The sequence below is a fragment of the Rhopalosiphum maidis genome, chromosome 2 (genome assembly GCF_003676215.2).
Source record: "Rhopalosiphum maidis isolate BTI-1 chromosome 2, ASM367621v3, whole genome shotgun sequence".
In the NCBI taxonomy this organism is placed as follows: domain Eukaryota; kingdom Metazoa; phylum Arthropoda; class Insecta; order Hemiptera; family Aphididae; genus Rhopalosiphum; species Rhopalosiphum maidis.
In genome coordinates this window covers 65,990,564-66,016,740 of record NC_040878.1, presented here as the reverse complement: position 1 = coordinate 66,016,740, position 26,177 = coordinate 65,990,564, and the positions used below count along the sequence as shown (strand labels likewise).

Genomic DNA, 26,177 nt, shown 5'->3' with positions numbered 1-26,177 from the left:
AATCCACGCCTTAATAATAAGTAAATTTTAGTTTTATGAATTTTATGATTAAAACGCGAGCCACATCATCCACAACTATATTCTATCATTTATTTTTATACTATTTATATTTATTTTATTATTTTCTTTTTTTTAGATTATTGATTGAAAAAATAATATTTTTTAAACGTGGGTATGTTCTGGATGGATATCCAACGACAGTAGCTCAAGCAAAAATGCTATTTAAATTTGATGATACGAGTTTACTTCAACAAGATATAGATGTTAATAAATTACCCGGTACCTATACAAATCTATTGATTTTTTTTTTTATTAATGAAATTGCATAATACACCCAATATACAACACATCATAGTATAGGTGCTATAGTAGGTATTTGGTATAGGTATTTAATAATAAATTAATATACTAAATAATATTTCTTAGTTAATACCTATTAAGTATTAGCTATTAGCTATTTATCAAAGATTAAATACATATTATAAAAAAATGTGTTTTTGCGTATCAATTTATTTTATTATTTACTACATTTTTGTAGATTTGACGGTTAATTTGACGCAGAATGCACTAGGTGTTAATTTATTCGCTGATCAGAACAGTGATAACGACATCAGTACAAAAATACTTAAAAATACTAGTACAAAAAGACGACTCCTATTCTCTGAAGTTAACACAATACACTCATCAAGTTCTGATATCGCCATATCATCTAATGTGGTTAATGCAGCTAAATCTATTCTAAAAAAAGAAATTAAAAAAAAACCGTAAAATATTATTTATTTTGTAAAAATGTTTTTTTTTTAAATTTTATATAATTTTAGCAAACGCTTAATTTGGAATCGACAAAATCATAATAAGCTTTTGAAATTGCTCAATTCGTATTATGCACCGATAAAGATGATTGAATCTCCATATTCACCATTAAACTATAATACTAACAAAATTGAGTTACCAGAAATTGACCCAAATTTTGAACACTTTCTTGATATAGTTGTAAAAGAAATCGAATTGAATCAACAACATGGTAATTGAAAAATGATTGTAACATACTATTAGTATGATACTTATATATACTATGGTCTACAGTCTATAACGTTTAATATATTAGGTACCTAGTAGCTAGTACATTAGAAATTAATTAGACATTAATATAATTATTTATTACATGATTCAGTTTCAATATTATAATAACTAAATCGATGTATTATTTATGATTTCGTATTATAATTTATAATTTATAACTATAGGCATATTGGAGAGAACAACTGATCTAAATAAAATGAATGCATTAGTAGAAGAAATTAACGCTGAAAATCAAAAATATAAGCTAAAACAGCTCAAGGAAAAAGTAAATATCACTAAATCAGTATAATCTAAGTATGTATAATATAAATACGTATAAGTAGCTTGGAAGTTATAGGAGCTTAAAAAAATTAGCGGTAATAATACCTAAATGTAGCGTTTTACTACTTTAGTAGACACTTATTTTATGTTTATTGTTTATTAGGTATTTATTATATTTATATTTATCATACTCATCATAAATATATTTTTATCTTTTTAATTATGATTAAAATAAAAAATGTATAGATGAAATTACTATGGTAGTATGGTACTGTAATTATATTATGTATTGAGTGCTATGATGGTAATTTCACAAAACATCCTATTACCTATATATATATTGTATTGTATCACAAAATTATAACAATACAAATATTAAAAATAGATACTTGTATTAAAAAATCATATGCAAAAAAATATTATGTTTTAAGTAGTTTCAATTTGTACCTATGCAATTATTACCTACCTAGGTCTGCTATAAATAGGAAGCAAGTCAGAGTATATTTTAAGATTTTTTTACTAAGTGGCACTATCACTATAAGCCATAAGGACTATGCCAAATACTTACCTACCTCGGGTACCTTTTATGTTGTATAATCATCTGTAATAATCGGTGTTTTATGTTTTTAGACAAAAGCGGAAAGATTAGATTATTAACTAATTGTATTATCGATATAGCGGCGAAAAAACTGCAGATAGTAAAGTTGAAAACAGTAATCAAAACGTATTTGTCAATAAATAATAATAATATGTGCTCCGGGACTTAGGGTATGGCCGCATGGGGTACGAGGCACATTATTTAATAACAAAATGGCACTAATTTTTCACTCTTGACATTTTTTACTCATGACACCTACTTTATATGTTTAAATATGCTCTGAAGCACATAGAAAAACATGTAAATACTAGATATCTGATGACTTTTGAGCCATATTTATAACTTTATTTGTATCTAATTCCCATTTATGACAACGGCAGTAGAATAAATTAGTAGGTAGGTAATGACAAATTGATGTGACTAATATTTTTTTAATAAAAATGTATATGAATCTATAACAGATGACATTGTTAGAAGATTTTGAAAAAGTAACAGATTTCGAATACTTAGAAAGTTTGTCTAACGAAGAATACTTAATGAAATATGTTACTCCTACTTTAACAAAATTGATAGTACAAGTTGCTAAAGTGAGACCAAAGAATCCTGTTGATTTTTTGGTGAATGAAATTATATTATTTATTTGATATTTTGAAATTATATAATAATTATATTGTAATTATTATACTTGTTATAGGCATATATGGCTCTTAAAGAGAACCCCGAAGGTTTACCAAATTTTCCAGGCTATTCTAAGGAGGGTGTAAAAATACAAACAATATTGGAACGCATGTTTTTTATCTATAATTACGACGAACATGATATAATTAAATTAAAACCATTAATGGACGTTTTAACAGCGCATTTTACAGATGACGAAGATACCCAAAATAGTGAAGAAGAATTATAATTCTATACTACTATAGTTTTACACAAAGTGATTAAAAAAAAACATAAATGATTTTACATAGTTAAAATATTTCATGTATTATTAATTATTGTTAATTTTTATGTTCTCAATTATATATACTCACTAATAAGTACCAAGTACTTACCTGGCTACCTATAAATATACTTTTAAAATGTCAGTGTAGATAAGTATACGATTTTAGTTATTTTATTGTAATTTAAAAATATTATTTTGTAGGAATACGCACTTAAAACTTTTAACGTATATTAGGTATTAATTATTATATTTAAGAAACATAAAGCAGTTATCTACTTTCTTTCCTATTTTTCTGTACATTTTACTATTTTTTGTATTTGTTAAAATATATAGGTAGGTAAAATAATTAAAATCTATATTAATTTATCCAATGTGATTTCTACATTATGTATTAATTATATTATACAATCCGAATCTACCTTGTTTTTAATTCCTAGGCAATTTTTTTTTTCTAATTAATATTTAAGTCTTTTTTGACATAAATAGGTACAATAGAAATATCACTGTGAAAGAAATACTTGTCCAAAGTTTAATTCATCTCTGTCTGACTATTATTTCAGCATTGTCATTTTAAATATTCTAACGCACGTCACATTCATAAAATTATGTAATAAATTATTTACTAATTATCAATTATTAACATAATTAATAAATTATAATGTCTCTTGCTAGTCCACTCACAGAGGTTTTCATCTCTGTGTGTCACAACCTAATGCCTGATATCAATGTCTAGAGCCGAGACCAAAGCACCGATTATCTGCGAAATGGTTCCAATCGAACCAAGCGTCCGACCGACCTCAATGTGACTGTTGTTTAACTGTTGATGATTTTGTAAATCTAAACTAAAAACAGGTTACAGCTCGATGCCAAACATAACGTTTATAACATTTGAATCCGAGATAAAAAATTTAACGCTGATCTCTGTAGTAGGTATCGTATGAAAAAATTTGTCAGGCGCATGCTTTGTTGTGTGGCATAGTTCAAGCGTTTTCTGTTGTGCACGGTGTGCCTATATTATTAAAATTAATAGTTGTCTATTTTATACATAATTACTAACATTGGCGTAACTGTGGTTGATATGAGTATTATGGATGATGCATCCCTAGACTTTTTTATTTTATATAAGTATTGTATTTTGTATTAACTAGTTAGGAAAATTACAAATAATTAGGTAAAATGTTTATTAGTTTTACTCCTTATAACATGTTCACAATTATGAAATATCCATACCACCCCCCCACAAAATTATACTAGTTACATCATGCTTGTTAAACTAAATTACATTAGATAATGTAAATGTTTTTGTCGACTAATGAAATTGGTTTTTATTGTTTACATTTATAGAATATAGTTATATAAAACTAGTTTTATATATTTATGATTGTTTATAATTCACCGTATATTATTATCAAACTCCATAACACAATGGTAAAAATAATTTATATGGTACTAACATAAAAATTATCAATATTATTATTTTCTATATATGGTAAAATTTTCAAAATATTTTGCCTCTTTATGAGCTATTAATAGGAATGAGAAATTTTTGAATTTTTTTTATGAATAAAAAAATGTTATTTAATAAAATATAATATCATGTTATTGATTAAATATTGTAATGACATTCAGTATGTTAGCAAAAAATATACCAATTCTCAGAATTTCTTAAAGAAAAACACATACCTCAAAAATAATTTTAGATTGATATTAGTTGTTATAATTAGAGGGTACATAATATGTCATTAATATCTTAATTCTAATGAAAGGATCATAAAAATAGGGACCATTTTAGATTTTAGTAACTAACAAGTAACAATAATTTTACAATTAACATGTTGAGAGTGTTACAGCTGGTGTATAGTTGACAATGGCATTATTGCTATACCAAGTTGTGTAATACATATAATTATTTATAATGTCAATTATTGACGTGTTAATAGTTAAAGATTTTATTGTTGATAAGTTACTTGGAATTTGTAAGTTGTAATTTCAATTTTATAAATTTAAAAAAAGAAAACTTTCATTCTAAACAGTATATAGGGTTCATATTGTTATCTAACAATATAAGTTAAAATTATTTGAGATTTTTTTCTATTTTCACTTATAGACTCTTAGAGTATAGAGAACACAAAATAAACTATGATAGCCATGACTTAATTTAATATCAATAACCAAGATAATTTATCATCAATTATTTTACCAGTATTTGTTTAACTTTTTTTTAAATAAAAACTACAGAAGTCAGAGATAGTAAAAATAATATTTATATAATTATGATTCTAAGTTTCACATTATTATTTCAATCAGGAATATTGAGTTTTTTTTAACATTGTTTGTTTAAAAATAGAAAATTGTATACTTGGATGAAAAAAAATCTAATGTTGCTAACAAATAATAAATAAGTTAAAATAAATCAGTATACAATGATTAAAGCAATATTAAATTGGCTAAATTTTAAAATAAAAATATATAAATGTTAACATTATAATGTGTTGCCTTTGATTAGGAAAATTGTATTAGTTCTTCAATGAAATGTATCATACAATATATTTTATGACAGTATCACGTTTTGCAAAACTCATTTTACAAGTACAACATGATGAGCAGTGTATGCCTTCACTGTGTATTTTTATACGATTAGTTAAACTTTGAGTGGGTTTGTCAAATGAGTACATATTAATGTGGTTCAGAAAATCATTAAATTGCTTAAATGTTTTAAAACAAAATAGACATTTTATACTTTCTTCTTCATGAAATATATCATGTTTGGATAAATCATTAGGATTCCTAAATGTTATATTACATAATTTACATTCATAGATTACCACATCCCTTTTGTGAGTTGCTTTGTGTCTATTGAATATTGAAAGGTAAGAGAAATTCTTGTTACAAATATCACAATTATATAAAGCCTTATGAGATTGCATATGAATAACCAAATAGGTCTTAGAGAATAACTGTTTACATGTGTTGCATTTTACTTCATCATCTTTAGTATAATTGGACGCTTTTCCAATTTTTAATTGTATCTAGAATTTATAATATAATAAAATTAAAATAAATCTTAATGTTAATGATTTTTTTATTTTTAGTCAAAAAAAATACTAACTTTATTTGATTTCTTTTTCTTTTTATTCAATTTTTCTGCAATTCTTTTCAATCTAAAATCGACAGTTATTATTTAAAAATACGTAATGTTTTATGATTGTAATAAAAATATACAAGCAATTTTCTATAATATGCATTTTGAAAATTTATAAAAATAATATATTATATGATTAATTTATTTTTAATTCAATAACTTACAAAAATTTAAATTCTTCATCATCCAATGCATTTTTTGAAGAGTATGTAGTACTAGTAGCACCTAAATATTTAAATTCAGCTTTAATAAATTAAATCTGTTTGAAGCGTATTTAATAATTTATTATACATAAAAAGTTTATAGAAAAAACTAAAATATTACTAAAATAAATTATGTTCATGTTATTATTTTCATTAATAGTATTAATAAATAATGCTTTTAAATAGTTAAAAATTTCTAACTAGTTGTATAAAATTGTATCAGTAAAAATGATTGATACAAATCTTTCAAATTAAAACCAAAGTCACAACTTGAGATGATTTACAATCATTCCTAAAATTTTATAACACAAAATATTAAATTTTAGGTAAGTAGGTTTTAAAAAATTAAATGTCACTATTAAATATAAATATGTCAGTAATATTATTATTATATTATATTATAAACAGAAAAGTTCTTTTTTAAAAACATTTTAATTTTATATGTAATTCTTTAAATTTTATTGTTTTTGAATGTTAGCCAAAATTTAAAAACGAGGTCTACTATTGTGTTAGATTATTATTTATTTAATGTTTTCCTCTCCTGGTTTACGTTATCATGTTTTTTGTTTATTCATTACTCTTTAATCTAATATTTAGATTATTTAGGTTATTAACAGGGGGAGAGGGGGGTCCATGAACCCATTTGGAGTCTATAAATGGTTAATCAGGGGTTCACGGGATGGCTATATTTCTTATGTATTCATATTATATTATATGTACATATTTTATAAAAATTATATTTAATTTTTTTTTAGGGGGGAGTGGGAGTCTGTGATTATATTTTATACTTCAAAGGGGTCCATGGCTCAGAAAAGGTTAAGAACCTACATTCAAATACATACTTTAAAAATTTAGTTTGAACCTAAAGTTATAGATTGTATTAGGTATTATTATACAACATATTTTTGGTATTAATATTTATAAATGATCAAAAATTATAATTAAGGAATATACCTTTAGTTTTTTTTTGTTTCTTGCGGTAATGAATTTCATTTCTTATAATATTTGATACAAAATCATCTTTAATGCCCATATTTTTCTCAATCTACAATTATAAATGAGAATTAATTACATAACTGAACAAATTAAATAGATGATAACATAAGTTAATTAATTAAATTAATAATTTTTTTTTTAAATTAATAAAATATTATTGGATAGCCAATTCTAAAATTAAGATATAGCTAAATTTAAAAAACTTTATAGATCTTAATTATTAAATATTACTACATGGTTTCTTACAACAGTTATAACCATTACCTACTACCATATTATATTGTAAATTTGTAACTTATAATTTATAATTGATAAGTGTAACATGTGATTTTGTTTAATATGTACCTATAATACCTATACCTGTAATAGATACCAATTACAGTAAACAGGTAAATTGTTCTTAATTTAAATATTTGTATAATAAAGAATAATAAATTTTTTGTTTTTAATTTCATTTTTACAACAATACTAGTAATACTAAATATAGGTACCTACCTTGTTATTTATTAGTATGTAGTGGTATGAATACTAAGTAGTACGAAGAACCGAAAAAATATAAATAAAAAGTCAACAGACGATAATTATTAAAATTTGGCATTTACACATTCAATCGTTAACATTTTTCACGCAATTGCAAAATTCTAACATTAAACACATTGTATTTTATATTTTAATGATATTTTATGGAACGTACTAAGCTGGCTACAGAATTGCCTTGTCCGACTGTCGTATTCACACAAGTCACAAAATCTATAAAGATTGATAATGTTCATTAATCTTGGGCGATGGATCGTAGCCACGATTAAAGATATACATTATATATCTTGTAATACCTGTACTTTAATCGTGATCGTAACTAAAACACATACTTGTATGTTTAATCTGATACCTTATCACCCAGTACTGTATTCTCTACCTTAACGAGTCTATAAATAATAAATAGATAAATAATAAATGAAAAAGGTATCACTTCCAAAAATACATATAAATTGGAAGGAGGTTTACCTGGAAAATCCCGGTTATTCAGTAGGCCTATACTATAGATTAATGATTATCGAGAAGCTGTAGTAGTGTAGTGTTGTGATTTTTGATAATTTTATCAATATTGTCACAGTAGTTGTGCACTCGTGCGCTATCGAGAAACAGTTGCTCCAGTTGTTCGTTGAGTGACTACGGAAAATAATTGAAAGTATACTTCAAAGTTTGTGCGGACAGCGCCGGCGAAAGGGCAATTGCCAAGGGCCCCGTGCCTTTCACGCCATTTAATGATTTGTAAGCTTATAATTATAAGCCTATAAAATATAATGCAAACTAATAAACACATTTTTTTATAATGTTAATAATAATTGAATAACACGGGTTGCTGATAGCTGCATACAAGTAATGTAATTATTTTTTTTAGCTTAATAATATTTTATTTGTTAAAAAGATTGTTTACATTGAATATTTATGTTTTATTAAAAAGTAATGTTGAGCAAATCTACTAATCGGTTTAGCTATTTTCTAATTATTCTAAACTACTTAAACGATGCATGGATGCAATAAAATAAAATATAAATGTAGTATTATATATAATAATATGTACTTTGTACATGTCTATAAATATTTTAGAATAGTCTAAATACTTTAAACATTGCATTGAGTATAATAATTGTATAATAAATGTTGTCAGTCCACGTTCAACTTGATTATTTTAAACAATATTTTTTTTGTGCACTATAAATATTAAAAATAAAGGGAGTTCTGCGGTGGATCCAGGTATTTTTTTTAAGGAGGGCACATTATTTATATTTTGAGTTTCCAGTAAATTATTTATAAATTATAATATATTAAAATAATTTAAAATATATGAATTAAGTTTCAACACCGATTGTTCGAATATTGTATAGATATTTATTTAGTTTTTAAAATCATATTTAATACCTATGTATAAATAAAAAAAATTACTATTTCAAAAATGTTGTGTAGCCCATTAACAGGGGGCATGTGCCCCTGGATCCAACACTGGTTGAGCCAGACCTAACTACTAGTTACTAGTTAGATCTGACATTGAAAAAATCAATAAAATAAATCCAAGTATAAAAATATATTGTCAGTTTTCACTCAATATTAATAAACTATCAATATAGATACATGATTTATAACAACCATTTACATGAGGCAATTTAAAAACACTGCATTTTTAATTTATGTATCGGGAAAAGGGTGGATGATACATCTCGTAGGTATACACACGATCAAATGAAAATCGATGTTCTATATTTTGAAAGTATACAAATTTAATTAAATAAAGAAAAAAAAAACAATTTCAAAGGGCTTATTTATACATGCGGCGCGCGAGAATAATATATTAGAACATCGTACATAGATATTGATAGATTAATGTAAACTGTAGACATTATAGTTTAAATAATATTATATTGAATTATTTATATAATATATAAAACTATACTATACATGCCTATACGCTTGAATCCTTAACACACATTATTGTTGTGAATTTTTGTTTTTAATTATTAACAGCATAGAGAAGACAACGTTTATATAATAGTATACAATGGGTGTATCGTATAAATTATAAATATTATTTAAGTATTATATCTATATATATGTATATGATAATAAAATTAATAATCGTAAGTATAATATGTATATAAATAATAAAAATAATAATAATATGGAACAGTATTGCGTATAATATATAGGCGGTATATTACTCTAAAAGATTAAGAGTGCTATTGGTCTTCCTCAATTGAGCTCTCCACGGAATGATTTTGGCAAGACCATCATCGCTGTCTGCGTCTTTTGTGTTGTTATTGGAGACATGTTGCTGTTGCTGCGAAGGAGGCTGTGGCACCGATGGTTTCTCATCTGTGTCCGGCACAGATTCGTCGTCCACTGCTGGTAGATCGTTTTCCTTGTTCTGGCCGTCCGTTGCAGTATCGGCAAAGGTCACCTTGGCCATGGGAGCTGGTGGTGGTGGTTTCCCATTGTTCGATAGCCTAAGCAGACAATAATTTCCATCAATAAAAATACACGACGAAAAAACTAAGTGTTCTTATTTTCAGATAAGTTCTTTACAAGACAATATTATTACTGGATGACTATATAAAAGGAAAATTCATTTAATGTTTTGTACACTACTGCTGCCGCTGTACCAGTTTTCTTTGAAACCCACCTGCAGGCACGTAGTTTCAGCTTTGTTTTTATAAATTATTGGTGACTATATTTTTAAGTAATTACCAGTCACCAGCTGATACTATACTTGATATAGTTCTTATTGTAATATAGGTACAGAGCGAGTACATTAAAAAAATTATATTAGTAGACGATGTGATTAAAAACGTTAACAACTATAACTATAAGAATGCTATGTTGTATTATTATATTTATTTTTTTAATATTATAATACATTACTATAAGCAATTTTTTCTCGTTAGTAAATCGAACCTTTTCATAATTATCTGCGGGACACAACTAGTATGGAGCCGAAAGAAACAATAGAATGATTTAGACAAAAAAAAAAAAAAAAAAATAGCTGCAAAATACTGTAAATGTTATACCAAACCTCCTCCCAAATAATGTACCAGGTAATTGATTTCAAAATACTTAAATAACTGTGGTACAGTATTCACATTCTGAGGTAGCATGATGTAAATTTCAGATATATTATATATAATGTATAACAGATATTACATTATAATCATAAAAAATTTAATTTGTTAATTAATGTTCGTTTTTTGGAATCTATATTATAAATTTAGAATACGTCTGTACTTTGTAGTTTGTAAAAAGTCTATATACTATTATAACACGATACCCTGTGTATGTCAATATTTATAAAATATTAATATATTATACTATAAAGTGCTTTTCTCGTTATAATTTGTAATTTAAATAATTGTAGATTTCTACAAGTTAATAAGTAATTTTATGCTTTTGATCTTCAGTGCAAAAATGTTAAATTTATAATCACGTTGCTTGTCTTGGAAAAATAGCTGTAATTAATTTTATTGTAAGTATTTATCAACAGATTAACTGGGATATAAAATAAGCTTTACTCAAACTGTTGAAAATGTGATAATGACGATAATGTATCTTGTTACCTACTCTCGAACTGTTCAAATGTGGATTAGTATGTAAATTACGTAGACACGCAATAAAAACTAATGTTTTTCGACTTATGCGTATTATATATTATCATAATAATTGTTATTGAAATTTAATTTGTTCAAGATCGAATCAAAAAATGAACGACGCAGACGAGTGTTATAAATTGTATAGGTATTAGTAGTTTAAATTTACTAAAGCAATTAGTTTTTACATTTTACTTTTAATTCACTAATTTACAGACATGACGTATACACACACACACACATACTCGACACACACGACTAGGTAGGGACCGGCTATATTTTAAGTGAAAACAACAGCTGTGCTCTCGCGGGAAATCAAACCGTGACGGCAACAATTTCTATACTAACTAACTATCTCGGTGACTAATAATTAGATGCTGTCGAAATGTTTACTTAGGTATTAGACTTAACATTTTTTTGAAAACATACTTATCGTCTTGTCTCTTATTTTGCATCAGTTGCCGTTTCCACGGCGGCAAAGATTGTAAACGCTTTTCCTCCGCTTGCCGGCTAAGCTCTTCTTCCATATCTTTTCGTGCTTTTTCCGCTGCCTTTTTAGCCATCATCTGACGCTTCCAAGCGGGTATCACATTACCGTTGGCGTCTTTTTCCGGGATCTATAAAAAAAGCATTCACACCAATATTTTTGAAATTTTGATTGCAACAATGTAATATATACAAAATACTAACATACTAATTTATTATTATAAACTAAAGTTTGTATCAGCTATTACTTATTACATATTTATTGTTATACATGTTAGGATATCTAGTGTTCAATGTTCATACTAAGCTGTAGTAGAATACAGCTCAGCGAATATGTTATAAATTATTCAAATAATAAACGAGTTCCACTGGAACTGAACATGATATATTATAATTAATTAGGAACATAAAGTAATTAACGACCGACGAGAATCGCACGAAAAATAACGTCATTGAACGTCTTGATGTCTAACATGAGGTGAAATCGCGTAAAATATAGCTTTCAGATATTTTTATGTTTGGAGTGAAATGCGCGTGTAAATCTAATGGCGATTGAGTATCGCACTGGTTTAGTCACGATATTATGATTGACGATGTGTGGACTACATATAGGTATCAGATTAACAGTTTAAAAAGTTTAAATTCCAATATCTCATAAGTCTAATTGTGAAACTTCAGTAAAAAAAAAACAACAAATAGCTTATTTGTAATATTACTATAGTTATTATAAATAAATAAGAAAAACGACAAGAATAATAAGAATAAGAATAATCTTTGAATTTTAATTTAAAATAGTTAAACATTTCTATCAACAAATAATTAATGATTTAAAATCATTTAGAATGAACGATATTGTTAGTTTTAATTAGAATCTGTTAGAACCTGTTTTAATCTATATAAGATAAAACTTAATAATTATTAAAACGTATAGGTAATTAATATTTTTTAACACGTGTATAATAACTAAAATGTCAAATGTAAGTATAGACTCAGTAATCAGAAAGAAGCATTTAAAAGATATGTTATTAGAAAACCAGATACATTAAAATTAATAATTAAGTACCTATACGATTACAATAAATTCAAAAAAAAATTTTACCGGTAAGGTTGGACTTAATGTAACGGATACAATTTTGAATACGATTATTACAATTTAATTGCATTTTGTACATTATATTAATTAAATTAATATTCGATTATATCAGTTATAATATTTTATATAGACAATTAGATACCTGATCTATGATATTGTCAGGTGACAACTGTTTGGTGATCTCGTTGATCTTTTGTTTTTCGCTCATCTCGTCCATTTTGACTTTTTCAACTTTCATTTTTTTAATGCCGTTGATATCTTTTGACATTTTTAGTTCTGCTATCAGATCTTGCCTTTGTGCTTGTAACGGAGGCACGGCACCTAATGAAACATAATAAGTAATAACACACATATTACACGAGTCAGTGAAAGCTGAAGAAATTAAAAACCATTCCCATAAGATAGTTATTGTAATATTCGTCTAATTACACGCGTTGTTATTTATTACATTGTTGGACATTATTAATATGATATAGAAACTAATTCCAGTGTATTGAATTCGCCAAAAATCAATTCCGTCATATTATTGTTGTGTACAGAAGCATATGTCGAATGAAAATCAAATCTTTATAGACATTAGACAGTATTATAACTTATAAGTAGGTATACGCATTGCAATTTGCATATTGTTTTTCTTTTAAGCATTGATGTATTTTTTTCTACGATAATATAATTTTTCATTAACAAAAATACAATATTATTTAAGCTGGAATTAGATTTTTTTTTTATTGAAAACGATAGATAATAATTAATAATTAATATTTCATTATAATAATACAATACAGAAGTATAATATTATGGTAAATAATTTATCTCATTTACATAGATTCATCACTATTTTTAGCATGTATACTTTTAGTTTTATATATTTTACTCGGAACAATAAATTTTATAAATTTATTTCTGAAATGTCACTCTAAGTATAAATGAAAATTGACTTTTCAAGTTTAATTTATGAGACTATGCGTTAGTTAAATATTTTTTCTATAATTTAATGATACTCCGTTTTCATTTTGATAATGAACGCAGTTGTATTTCGAAATTAAATAAAGTTACCAGGTCGTAAAAATAATTAACACTCATCATAAAAACATCATAATACAACAGAGAAGATTCTACAAACTAAAAAAAAATTCACAACGCCGTGGGATGTATAAATGTAATTAAACGCAGAGAGAAGTCATCACTCGTTTCAATTACGATTCGTTCTTTTGTCGATATCTTCGTATAGTAACATTCCACTAGTGTGATTTATTGAAAAAAAATCTTACCCAACCTACATATACTTTAATAAATAGAATCGTTTTTCCGTATGGTTTCGACGAACAACAGAATACGTATAAATAATGACAATTTCAAATGCAAAACATTATATGTGTATTAAAGTATAAACCGGTAGCAATTTAACAATAATTTTGTAAACATTTTCGTAGAGGTTTTGAATCGGGTACCAGTGAGGGTACATGTGAGATTGTGAGGTACATATTACGACGTATTTATGCTGTAATCGTACGTCTGAGCTTGTCGGAGAAGTAATAATGTAACATCGTAATAATTTTTCGAAATGTTAAATGTCACTTTCTTCTATGACCGCGGAACGCGAATAGCAAACGTATATATATAATAGGTACACAACGATGACAATATTATAATGTTATTATTGCTTACCGGAGTGTTTGTCCGCGTCGTTGTTGTTGTTCTGCATGATCTTCACGGTGCCCGGCGTTTTCTTGAGCTGTACGCTGTGCAAGTCGTGTATGCTGATCGCGGCCAACGGCTGTTGCTGGTGCTGCTGTTGGTGTTGGACGGCCACCGACAGTTCGGACTTGGTCCTGTGCAAAGGCGCGTTTGCCGGTCTGACGGCCACTTCGTTGGGATCGCCGGTTACGATGCTCTTCAAGTACTCGGAGGGTTTGATGAGTCCGATGTCGTGGACGCCCGTGGCCGGGAACTTTGGCGGAATGAACGCTGCCGGTTGCTGAGGTCCGGTCATCGCCGACACCGTCGCCCCTCCACCTTCTGAATATTCCCCTGCGAAATGTGCAAGACCGTGTGACTTACCGACCGTGCGCGCTTTATCTGATATGGTGTGCAGCGGCCGGTCAACAGCGCGTGAAGCTTTTTACATTCTTTTATTTTCCTATACGCTTTTCGCACACGCGAGCACCGCGCGCGGCACAACTGCGATAACGCTGCACAGCGCGGGCAAGGGGTTACCTATAATAGGTGTCTAATACGAGAACAGTGCAGTATGCGGACACGTCGATATAATTGGCGGCGAAAGCCAAGTGAAATCGGAGCGATTTGTAGACGATTATTCTATTTTAAAAACGTTTTTAATTAATTTAATTGCACTCGAAACAAGTCGATTGCTACATATCGTTATGGTAAAAATCACAAATATATTATAATTGTTAAAACTAATATTATGCTCGAGAACCGTACACGGTTGAAGATTTAGTCGAATTTTAGAGGGGCTTATAGTATTTATTTTTCGATTATCTTGTGTACACATCGAGGATTTCGGGTAATATTACACCTTATCCACGTTTTTGTTTTTTAAATATTTCTTATTGTGAAATAAACAATAACGGTTATTTAGAATCAAGCGTAAAAATGACCGCAATGCAGTTAATAATAAACAAAAACATATGCGAAAAAATCAAAAACGTATTTAAGCTTTTTAATTTTATAATAAGACTACTGTATTTATTTTTGGGACGAGGCAGGCCAGTCCAAAGACTTCCAAAACGACTTTGCCAAAATAGAATCTAATTTTTCTCTTTTCGGCTAAGCCGAATCGGTAACAAGATTACCGCGACGAGCGTAATATTCTATTATACACCTGTAGCGTGTACTACTTATTTTCGACGGGTGTATAATAATAATAATAATAATAATATGATATTGTAAAATACTCACTGGGATTGCGGACCGACTGCTGTTGCACGTACACGTACACCTGTCCGTGGAAATCGTTGACGGGCATGGGCGGCGGGGGCGGCGGAGGACACACGACCGCCGCCGGTTCCGACACCACGCGCTTCAGCGGCGTCCGTTCCTTGTGGTGGTGAACGGCCGCGTGCAGCGGCAGCGTGTGATGGTGATGCTGGCCCGGCAGCTCCGGGTCCGAGTCTTCGGCCGAATGGCTCACGTCCGACGGCGAGCCGCTCGACACTCCCGACTCTGTCATTACACGCACACAAGACGTCACGTTTAATTTTCGTTTTTATCACAGTTTTTACTGTATTATTATTATTATTATTATTATACTTATATATAGAAATTACTAAGATCGGCAGAATAGTATATACCAGCGTGGTTATACGGTGGTCGAGGTGAGATTCGATATGGCGCTATTGCCCTCCAACCTCACCTCTTATGATCACAAAGAAAAAGCTTATATTCAAATAAACCTCCAATCATTTAATACCTATATAATTTAAATTTTTACTAGTATAAACGATAATAAATTATAGGTACTTTTTAATATTTTTTTTGTATTTCCTACAACGGTATACAACACTGAAATACTTACTCGAAGTTTGAGTTTTAGTTTAGTTGATATAATATTAATTAATATTAAAAATCGTAAACAGAACTTTTTGCATTTGCGTAGGTATATATTGCTTATAAGTGTATACTAATTCATTGTATGACACTTATAATGAGGTATAGAAAAAAATGTTAAGGTAAATAACCGACCTCCCTAATTAATGTTTCTCTCTACACCACTATGATTACAACACTCAAACACTGAGATTATATTTTAATACCCAAGAAGATGGACGAAATTGTTTTCTATTTTTAAACACAGATCTGTTTGATAATACATTATTGTAAATTATAATATTAAATTTCCACATTGCGTGTTAATCAGAAAGGATCCAAATGATCGGTGACTGTGCAATATTATGTATACCTATAATTATTATGCAGTGCTTTACCGTGTCTCACTTTAGACCGTTTATTAATAATTGTTATTTCTATGCAGTTATGGTTAAGTTCACTGCACTGAATACAGCATTCGGTACACCGTACACATATTACAGTATATACTATATTGTAATTTGATTATAACGAAAATCCTACTTTTGGATTTTACCACTTCCTAGAAAGCCGAAACTACTTTGAAAGTAGTGTGTAATTTTACTATAAAATCACGATTACGATTTATGACAGGTACCTAATTGGGTTGAACAAGTGATGTATATTGTAAAGATGTTATAATACGTAAGTAATTTGATAATTAAACAAATTTATAAAGATAATTTTTATCGACTACCGTGACTACAAATGATAAGAAATATGAAAGTACAATACAATCGATTTGAAATCAGATTTGTTGTCATCAAATGATAAAATCATAGAATAGAATAAAATGTTATATTATTATACTAGGTGTATCATAATGTGAAAATCCGAAAAAAAATTCACCAGAGTACAATAACTGGTTATTAACGCCGTAGGTGGTGGTTAAGCTCTTAAATGATCCAACTCGTGTAGTCGTGAATAATTCACTAATGGCAATACAGAATAATTATTATTACGGATGTACAAATTAAAAAAAAAAAAAAAAATCAGTGTTTTCTACTAATATTGGCGTCTTCGAAGTCTCTCTTTTTATGGAGCAGTTTATAGAGAAAAAACATATGTATATTTAATAATAGAAATATTATACTGAACACCAATGGTATTTGTTTACCAGTCACTCAATCTGCATCCTGGTGATCACGTCATAATATTTAACACTTTCATAATGAGTTACGCCGTGACCACTGATCGACAAGTTTATCTTAATCGACCGTGTATTGGAATCAAAAATAAAACATAGCCAAATTCTATACATATTACTAAATTGTTAGTATAATCGATCTTTTGCTATGTAATTTATACCAGACAACGAATAATTGAAACACTTTTATGGCTTTATAAATATTAAAAATCATCACTGATTATAATGATAATAAATAACATGGTTATGTAATTTTAGGCAAATAAGAAAAACAAATTGCGAGATGGTGATTTATTGGTAGCGCTCAAAATTGTTTATAGTACCTATGAATGTAATTTTTTTTTCAATAATACATATTAACCTATACGTTAATATGCACTATACGTATTAATAGTGATTGTCGGGTATCGATGACTGGTCGATATAATTAAAGTGCGATAAACCGATGGCATTAAGCCCCCGACACATCGTACCACGTCTGCAGCGTCGTATAAGCAAAGATCGTCTGCCGCACACGATTTATTATTATCACTCGATTTGCTACTACCATTTTTTTTTTTTTATTATACGATTCGATATTACACAGTACGGCGATAATACGATAGTGCAGATCGTGCTTAAAATGATCAATGAATTCCGCCGAGTGAAAATAAAAGTAAGTCGCGTGTAATGTAAAACATCATTTTGCATCCGTAGACTTTGATCGTGCATCGTACACCTCAGGCGCACCGCACGAAGGAAGGGCTTAACTAACAATAACTATGTCTAAATCAAGCCAAACAGTAACGACGCACAATATTGTTATAATACATGGGGTTGGGTACGTACCTGGCGTCATTGCGCCGACGGGCTCGTAGCACTCGATCATGTCGGTCGAGCCGCCGTTGACGGTGACGTTGGTGACCGCCGAGCACGGCGAGCTGACCGACTTCTTTCCGTCGCCGGCGCCGTTGCCGCCGCCGCTACTCGTGTGCAGCACGACCACGGACGAACCGACGACGCCGGCCGTGCCGCCTACACCGCTGCCCGTGGAGCTCATGGATCCCGATCGGCTGTGGCTGCCCGAGTCCCGGCTGGGGCTCTTGGACTCTTTGCCGCGGTGATGGTGTTGCGTGTGGTGCAGGAGGCCCACGCCCTCGGCCCGGTGCCTCACCTCGTAAATGTCCTCGTAGTCGTTCTCGCCGGCGGCCGTGCCCGGGTCGCTGCCCCTGTCCGACGACGACGAGCTGAGGTTCTCGTCCGACCCGGCGCCGGAGCTGCTGTTGCTGCTGTGCACCTCCACCTTGACTGTGGACACGGAAAAATCGGGCGCCCGAGGCGTCGTCGTTAGTGGCGTGAACGTGCCGGCCGGACCGGACAGAGACGAGACGTCGCGCCGGGCGTCCGCCGCGCCGCCGTACCGGCTGTGGCCGCCCGCCCACCGACGCCGCTGCAGCAGTCGCGACGGGCACGGCGAGAGCGCCGCGCAAAGGTCGACGGCGACCATTATGTTATTATTATTATTATTATTATTATTATTGTCGTTAGGTATATTATACGGTCATGAGCGCTGTGTTATAATGATAATATGTTGTCGTCGTCGGCGGCGACGACGTGTAAACGACGCTGAACGGGGCTGCTGCAGCGGCACAGACGACTGCGGTCGTATAAAATACGATATAATTATGCGATATGCGTGGAGCGTACGCCGGTGGGCACGCGGCGACGCCTTTTTCCGTTTTTCATTTATTATTGTTTACTTATATCTTTAACCACTTATCTCGACACAGATAACGCGCCCTCGACGGACGAGATAACGCCGCAGAAAACGATTGACTGTATTAAATGGGCGAGTCGTCGCAGCAGACACTTGTATCGCGCGCGCCCGGCCAAAGCATACATTTTTTTACGATTTCTAGAATTTTTTCGAGCAGCAAACTCGGTAAAAATAAAATTAAAAAACCAAACGGTCGTTTTTTAATAACAACGTGAAAATCCATAATATGTACTTATTATCATATAAATGTGTACCGGTAGGACAGCTTCGTTATCGTTAATTTATTATATTATACCTATACGCGTTATTCGTTGTGGTATGGCATATCACTGTGGCGTGTTAATCATCATACGGGTACGCTCGCGTGCGAGAACGCGAAAGTGATTAGGAAAAAAAAAATGCGGCCTACGTTCGATACATATATAATATTAATACCTTTAACGAATCGTCGACTCATAAACGATCGCGCAATGTTTTTGCCCAGAGAATAGTGTGCGTGAAAGTGATGACGTGAGAAAATTTACCGACGGAGCGATACAGACGGTATATTTCTGCACAGGACTTTACGACGTAAATCGATAATATTGTTGAAATATTATGCTCGAAAACACTCATATGATGCGTCGTCGTATTTGTGACGTTAGTGTCATTACACTGTTTGTTTGTCGAATGCGTTAAGTATAACGATATTGTACGATTCGAGTACTGATCGAGCCCATAAAATACGTAACAATGGTCTTGACGGTCTTGTCGCATTATTTTATTAATATTAATTTGTCGACTTTTATTCCACTCCAACCTCAGGTACCTCACACATAAGTTCTGTATTTAAAGTTGATTAATAAATTCCTCTAGGTCCCCCACTGCATAGGTTACAGGAGTGATTAATGAATGATATTGCCGACGCCGATCACATACCGTTCTATTCTACTAATATATTTTCTGTTTCTGACTTGATTTATATGAATATATTTTTCGCCTGTAGAATCAAAATTTGTAGAAGTTACCCGAAACTCCTTTCTCTCGGTGTATGGATTCATCCGTCAGATATCACACTTGAATTCGTAATGTTTCTTTACCCGTATTAGGTATATAATCTCTCCTCTCGTTTCTTTTAATATATTTTCATAAACTGTGCGTTGATCCCATCAACCTGACACTCCTCGTTTTCATTATCATCATCCTGCCGTATTGCTTTTATAAATATTTATTGTTTAAAGCCTCAGTACCATTCTCCTACCAGATTTGTATTACTAATTTTAATATTTTATACGGTATTTTATTTTATTTGTACATTAATCGTACTTGAACAGTGTATTATGTCCAACTATAAACCATAGTATTGTTATGACGAAGTAAACATTTTTTCTCGTTACCATTTTTATTTATCACCTTCGATAAACCGACAGCGCGTTATATAATTTATCGAAGTGTCAACGCGTATATAGACGTACCTACAACGAATAATGATCTTCCGATCGGTCGGATGTCACCCGCGGTCACGCTAATAATAGCCTTCTTTCGCTATTATAACTATAATATTATTGTGTTGTGTTATAATAATATCGCGTCTGCTAAATAAACATGACAGCGTTCGCACGTTATTAAAATATCGTTACGCGGGCGGTGACGGCGGAGACTGCGTTATAAAACGTTTAAATAACCGAAAAAAAAATCCGTCACGACAAAAAATATAAAAAAAAAAAATAAAAAATGGTACACATTTAACGACGAGTAAAATATTATAATAATAATATAAAGTAAACACACTGCGGTGTTAATAACAATATAATGGAGAGCGTAGTCTTACCGGTCATGGTGTTGAGGCCAATGGCCGGCAGTGGTGGCGGCGGGGGAGCGGCCGTGGTCACGTACGCCGCCGCTTTTGCCGCTGCCTTGTCCGTCGCGAATATGTCCTTCACCGGGTCGTCGATCAATCCGTTCGGGTTGTGCAGGTAAAACGGTCCCTGCGGCTGCGGCGGCGGTCTGACCGGTTCGACGGCCTGCAGCACGACCGTCGCCGCGTTGACTTTGCAAAACTGTTGCTGTTGCTGTTGATGCTGCGGCGGCGACGGCGGTGCGTTGACGACGTACAGACCGTCTTTGACGGCCACCTTGCCGCGCCCGGTCCCGTTATGCTGTTTCTGTTGCTGCGGATGATGATCGCCCACCGGTGACGGAGGGTGTAGGTAAAAAGGTTCCTGGCTCTTCTTGTAGTTGACGCAATCGGCAAACGAGCACTATATAAACGACAAGCGTACGCGTTATTAAGTCGATACGATTTTATGTAATATTAGTTATTAGTAAGGTCCTAAATTTGAAATATTTCACTTGAAATGTTTCAATTTAAATATTTCAAAATTGAAAATTTCACTCTTTTTGAAATATTTCAATGAAATATCGAAAAATATTTTTTCTTTTTTTAAATGTATTCGGTTATAGTTTAATAGAAATAATATATTGATTATATACAGAAAATATTGATAGTAAATATGCAAAAATATGCACTATGAATTTTTGATATTTATCACTTGTATTATTAATTGGGTCCTTATTGGTTATTATTATTATTATTTATTATACATATTTTCTTTGTTTCACATAATAAACCAACTTTTGAAAATTTTTACTTGCAAGTTGACGTGATTATAAAATTTAAGACATAATAATTTATATTTTATTTTTCATTGCAATAAAATATTTCAAGAAAATAAATTTCATGAAATTTTAAAATCCTAGTTATTAGTATGCTCGGGGACCCGAGAGGACCATTTTCGATAATCCACGTGCACGTGACGGTATTACGTATAATAATATATTACACCTCCGCTTTCTGCGTTATCCGCGTTGGCAATTCGACCCCCATCAGGTGCTATGACGATTTCATGGCGGAAAACTGATTGAAAGACCTGAATTGTTTTTAAGTCGGAAGTTTTGGCAAAGATTTGTGAATTAATGGTTTCTCGAGGATAGGAGAAGTTTGGCGGTACACATAGAGTTTACAGATTTTATTTTTAAGATTTTAAGCAAGCTCAAACATATATAGGCGTTTATCGAACTTAAAATATAAAAAAAAAAATTACAGAAGTCATGATAATACATTAAAATCATTTAAAGTGACACAGATTGACATTCTCGTACAATAACTGCCGTGCTACTGTATTAGAAGCTGAGAAGAAACTAATATTGTATAGTGGTGTCATCTTAGTGATGGTTTTACTGCTTACTTTAGTAAGAGGTTTGACCGGCTTTAATGGCGTTCTATAATAACATTATATTGATTGAGACGCGTGTACAATTGTATGGAATCTTTACGTGCGTATTTATAAAATAAAAAATACACAATAATATTATGTAGGTATATAGGTAGCAATTCCACCGATTATCGGTAAATTTCAGTGACGTTGTAACTGACGAGCAGCAATAGTGTGTGTTCGCGGTTATAGGTAAGTTTAGGTTGTGTTTATACGAGTATACTAAGTTTTTGACGGACATTTTATGTAAATAAATTGTATCATTATACTTTTTTTAAATAACTTAATTAAATACGTAGAAAGACGCCCAAAAGACACACACAACATTTATAAAATAGTTATATTAATAATACAAAGTTGGGAAAGTAAATGATTTTTTTAATTCCGTTAAGATAATAATATGTATTCAGTAGAAAAAGTTTTAGATAGTCATACTAGTTTACTTTATTTTTTTTTACCAAAACTCAAGAAGCAATCTTACGATTTTATAGTATTTCTATAATATTATAGTACTTCATTGAAGTTTTTTGTCACTAATTAAAAAACAATTCACATCAAAGAAATTTTTTTGACATGAAAACAAAATTGATTGAAATTAAATTTATTAATAAGAAATAAAATTGAAAACAAGATAAATTAACTTAAACGAAAATATAATTAGTTGATTTCACGTTAATTAAAAAACAATTAAGACAAGTTAGTACAATAGCTATATTAATGGGATCCAAAAGTAACTATAAGTATAGTATACAATATACATAGATAAATAGATAAATTAAATAAACTTTTCAATTCGTTAATTTATATTATTATTTTTTTGTAATATTATAATAAAATATACTCACTCGTGTTTTCGGTTCTTCTTTCCGACACGTACAGCCCAACAGCCTGCCGTTCTTTTTCTCGTCGTGATAATCCGGCATCGTACCATGTTGCACCAATATGTTCAGACACTGCATAATATACACACAAACATATTCATGATATAATATTTCATTATTAACATTTCGAAAGGGTGTCGGTATAATATATAGATACAATACAAAACGTATTATCGCATTATAATAACATATATATAAATAAATCGATGGGTTTCACAATACTCAGACTTATATATTATACTGAATATAATATATTAAATGTATTACGTGTGAGAAATGATGCAAACGGCAATTAATTTGCGGTCGACATATCGAGTGCGTATGTTTTTTTGTTTGGCCTATACACAGCATTACGAAACGTCTATTATTATTATTCGTCCATATGGGATTAATTTCAGGGCGTAGTTATAGGTACTTGCGTTATATATTTTTATAATCGTATATGCACTCTGGGGTAAGTACGTATACCCCCCCCTTCCTACACGGCAACTGTGTTAGTTAACCTAACCTAACGCACAGTGGAGAAAACGATAGTATTGTACGTATACTTTAATACATTATTGTTGGTCAAAGTTTTGAGCTTTCGTTTTTCTTACGTTATACACCTCCGCACGTAAACATAATATCATTCTTTCACCGACCACGGTGGATCAAGGTCGCCTACCACCGGGAGAATCGCATCTACAAGAGGTTATTGGAACGTGAACGCTAACAGTGCCGACACCGGAATGTCCGTCGGCCGTTGTCGATTTCACCGTGCGATGATCACCACTATAATATTATTTGCCCACGGTCATCATCATCGCGATATAAATATGTTGTGTATATTGGTATAATAGCCAGGAATAGTTAAAGATCACGGTCGTGGTATTTAACGAGCCGCGGAAATAATATACATTGCACTGCTAGTTGCACACTAATTGGGTTAACTATCCGGGCGATGAGGACAAACACGTTTTCCTTGTTTATTTGACGCCACCGTTGGTATATATGCTATCGGAAATTCGACAAACTGTTGCTGTCAAAAATTGCTGGTAAATACGACAACATGATGATAGGTCAATGCCAATTGAAGACGACTGACGAGAGGTTATTATAAAGACGCTTTGTCGAATGTTCGTCAGCAGTATAGGTACGCGAGTAATAAGTAATAATGTCGGCGCGTGAAATTTATGTTTTACACCAAACACGCCGATTTACTGTGACCTCATCCAACGCATTTGACGTGCGTTAGCATAGAGTAATAGCAGAAAATTGGGTACACAGTGTTACAATAATAATAATTAAATTATTGTTTCTTTCTCGATAAAATATTATGCGTTACGTTGCATAGCAGGAAAAACGACTAAAGAGAAATTGATATACGCACGTGTCTTCTTCATATTCACACACGAAATATAATAACTATCATCAAGAATCGCCGACTATCATTAACTACCAGAAGATATCGGTGAATTTGAGTTATTGAGTTTTTATCGATGGGTAAGGATATGAAAAAATTACCAACAATAACAATTACGAAATTTAAAATACAGATTATTCATGCAGTTGTTTTCTCGCATGCATTAAAAAAAAATATATAGAAAAGTCACCAGCTCGTTTTAAACCAATGAATTAATCATTTTGTTATTTTATATTTTTTAAAACTGGTTAAGAGACTATATTGTGTATACATATTCAATGTACAATTAGGCGTGAAGACGTCTCTTAAAAATAATTGATTATAGGGCTTAGACATTACTCATGTATTTCAAATTCTAACTCCATCGTAGCGTTAAAATATATAAATTTAATTTAGTACGCATTATTAACATTGCAATATTTAAATTACAATACATACATTTTATTAATTTTCTTAGTAAATTTAATTTTGAAATTGTAATTCTGCTATATATTTTGCAGAAAAAAAATTACAGGAAAACAAAAAAGCCAGTAAAATTTGCTCACCTCCATTTGATGGTTTTCCGCTGCGTCGTTGATTGGGCTCTTCCCATATTTGTCTACGACCAGGTTGGCACCATGCCTCAACAACCATCGCACCGTGTCAACATGACCTCTGCTTGCAGCGAAATGTAACGCTGTTGCACCATCGCCATCTCTGAGGTTTGGGTCGACTCCTTGATCTCTAACCTGTTCAATCACACACACAATATAAAATGCATAAATAAATTATAAAAAAAAAAAAAAAAATATAATATATTCTCGACAATGACGATAATAATACTGTAATAATTGATGATTATTATTTGTGAAACAGAAAAAACAACATAAACGATATTATGTTATATCAGGCAGTATTCAAACTTTTGAATTGAATGAGATCTACGGTGATAAGTTTGTAAAAAGATATTTAAAAAAAAATAATAACAATACCACCGAGAACGTGAAAACCATGACGAAACATCTCGGGGTTCACTGATATGAGCGTGAAAGATGTTGTTATTTCGTGTTTTCAATATTATGCGTTATTCTTATTATATAGATAGATTTATTATAATATGAAGTATATGCAAACAAAACCTTCAGTGCAAAAATGTTTAGATGAAAATTCTAACACAACGTATGTACGACCAAAACTTAATATTTTCTATAAATAATGAATACTGATGT

The 26,177-nt window shown here is 30.9% G+C and overlaps 3 protein-coding genes across 7 annotated transcripts in view; 1 reads left to right on the top strand and 2 right to left on the bottom strand.

The window, feature by feature from the left end:
- Positions 1–627: 627 nt before the first annotated feature.
- LOC113554809 (adenylate kinase 7-like) lies at positions 628–2,849 on the top strand. Its single transcript, XM_026958854.1, has 5 exons — positions 628–764; positions 822–1,024; positions 1,248–1,348; positions 2,404–2,559; positions 2,637–2,849. The coding sequence occupies exons 2-5, from the start codon at positions 898–900 to the stop codon at positions 2,847–2,849; spliced, it is 597 nt and encodes a 198-aa protein (XP_026814655.1). The 5' UTR covers positions 628–764; positions 822–897.
- Positions 2,850–5,338: 2,489 nt separating this feature from the next.
- On the bottom strand, positions 5,339–7,969 carry LOC113554342 (zinc finger protein 107-like). The gene is made up of 5 exons (XM_026958143.1): positions 7,722–7,969; positions 7,185–7,275; positions 6,192–6,252; positions 5,995–6,046; positions 5,339–5,914 (listed from the first exon to the last, which is right to left on the bottom strand). The coding sequence occupies exons 2-5, from the start codon at positions 7,261–7,263 to the stop codon at positions 5,423–5,425; spliced, it is 684 nt and encodes a 227-aa protein (XP_026813944.1). The 5' UTR covers positions 7,264–7,275; positions 7,722–7,969; the 3' UTR covers positions 5,339–5,422.
- A 1,324-nt stretch (positions 7,970–9,293) lies between these two features.
- Positions 9,294–26,177, bottom strand: part of LOC113551172 — a 71,180-nt gene continuing 54,296 nt past the window's right edge. For all 5 annotated transcript variants that reach the window (XM_026953253.1, XM_026953254.1, XM_026953256.1 and 2 more), the window contains 9 exons: positions 25,515–25,697; positions 23,532–23,639; positions 21,243–21,672; positions 18,505–18,963; positions 15,864–16,127; positions 14,610–14,972; positions 13,084–13,262; positions 11,792–11,979; positions 9,294–10,228 (listed from right to left, as the gene is read on the bottom strand). In XM_026953253.1, the coding sequence (XP_026809054.1) occupies positions 9,940–10,228; positions 11,792–11,979; positions 13,084–13,262; positions 14,610–14,972; positions 15,864–16,127; positions 18,505–18,963; positions 21,243–21,672; positions 23,532–23,639; positions 25,515–25,697 (2,463 nt within the window). In that variant the 3' untranslated portion in view covers positions 9,294–9,939. The remainder of the gene's footprint in view (positions 10,229–11,791; positions 11,980–13,083; positions 13,263–14,609; positions 14,973–15,863; positions 16,128–18,504; positions 18,964–21,242; positions 21,673–23,531; positions 23,640–25,514; positions 25,698–26,177) is intronic.

Bases quoted from the DNA above. Each gene is read 5' to 3' on its own strand.
- LOC113554342 (XM_026958143.1), bottom strand. From the start codon at position 7,263: ATGGGCATTAAAGATGATTTTGTATCAAATATTATAAGAAATGAAATT. The intron at 6,253-7,184 runs GTATATTCCTTA...TTAAATATTTAG, and splicing joins GAAACAAAAAAAAACTAAAG to GTGCTACTAGTACTACATAC. The intron at 6,047-6,191 runs GTAAGTTATTGA...TGTCGATTTTAG, and splicing joins GATGAAGAATTTAAATTTTT to ATTGAAAAGAATTGCAGAAA.
- LOC113554809 (XM_026958854.1), top strand. From the start codon at position 898: ATGATTGAATCTCCATATTCACCATTAAACTATAATACTAACAAAATT. The intron at 1,349-2,403 runs GTAAATATCACT...AATCTATAACAG, and splicing joins TAAAACAGCTCAAGGAAAAA to ATGACATTGTTAGAAGATTT. The intron at 2,560-2,636 runs GTGAATGAAATT...TACTTGTTATAG, and splicing joins AGAATCCTGTTGATTTTTTG to GCATATATGGCTCTTAAAGA.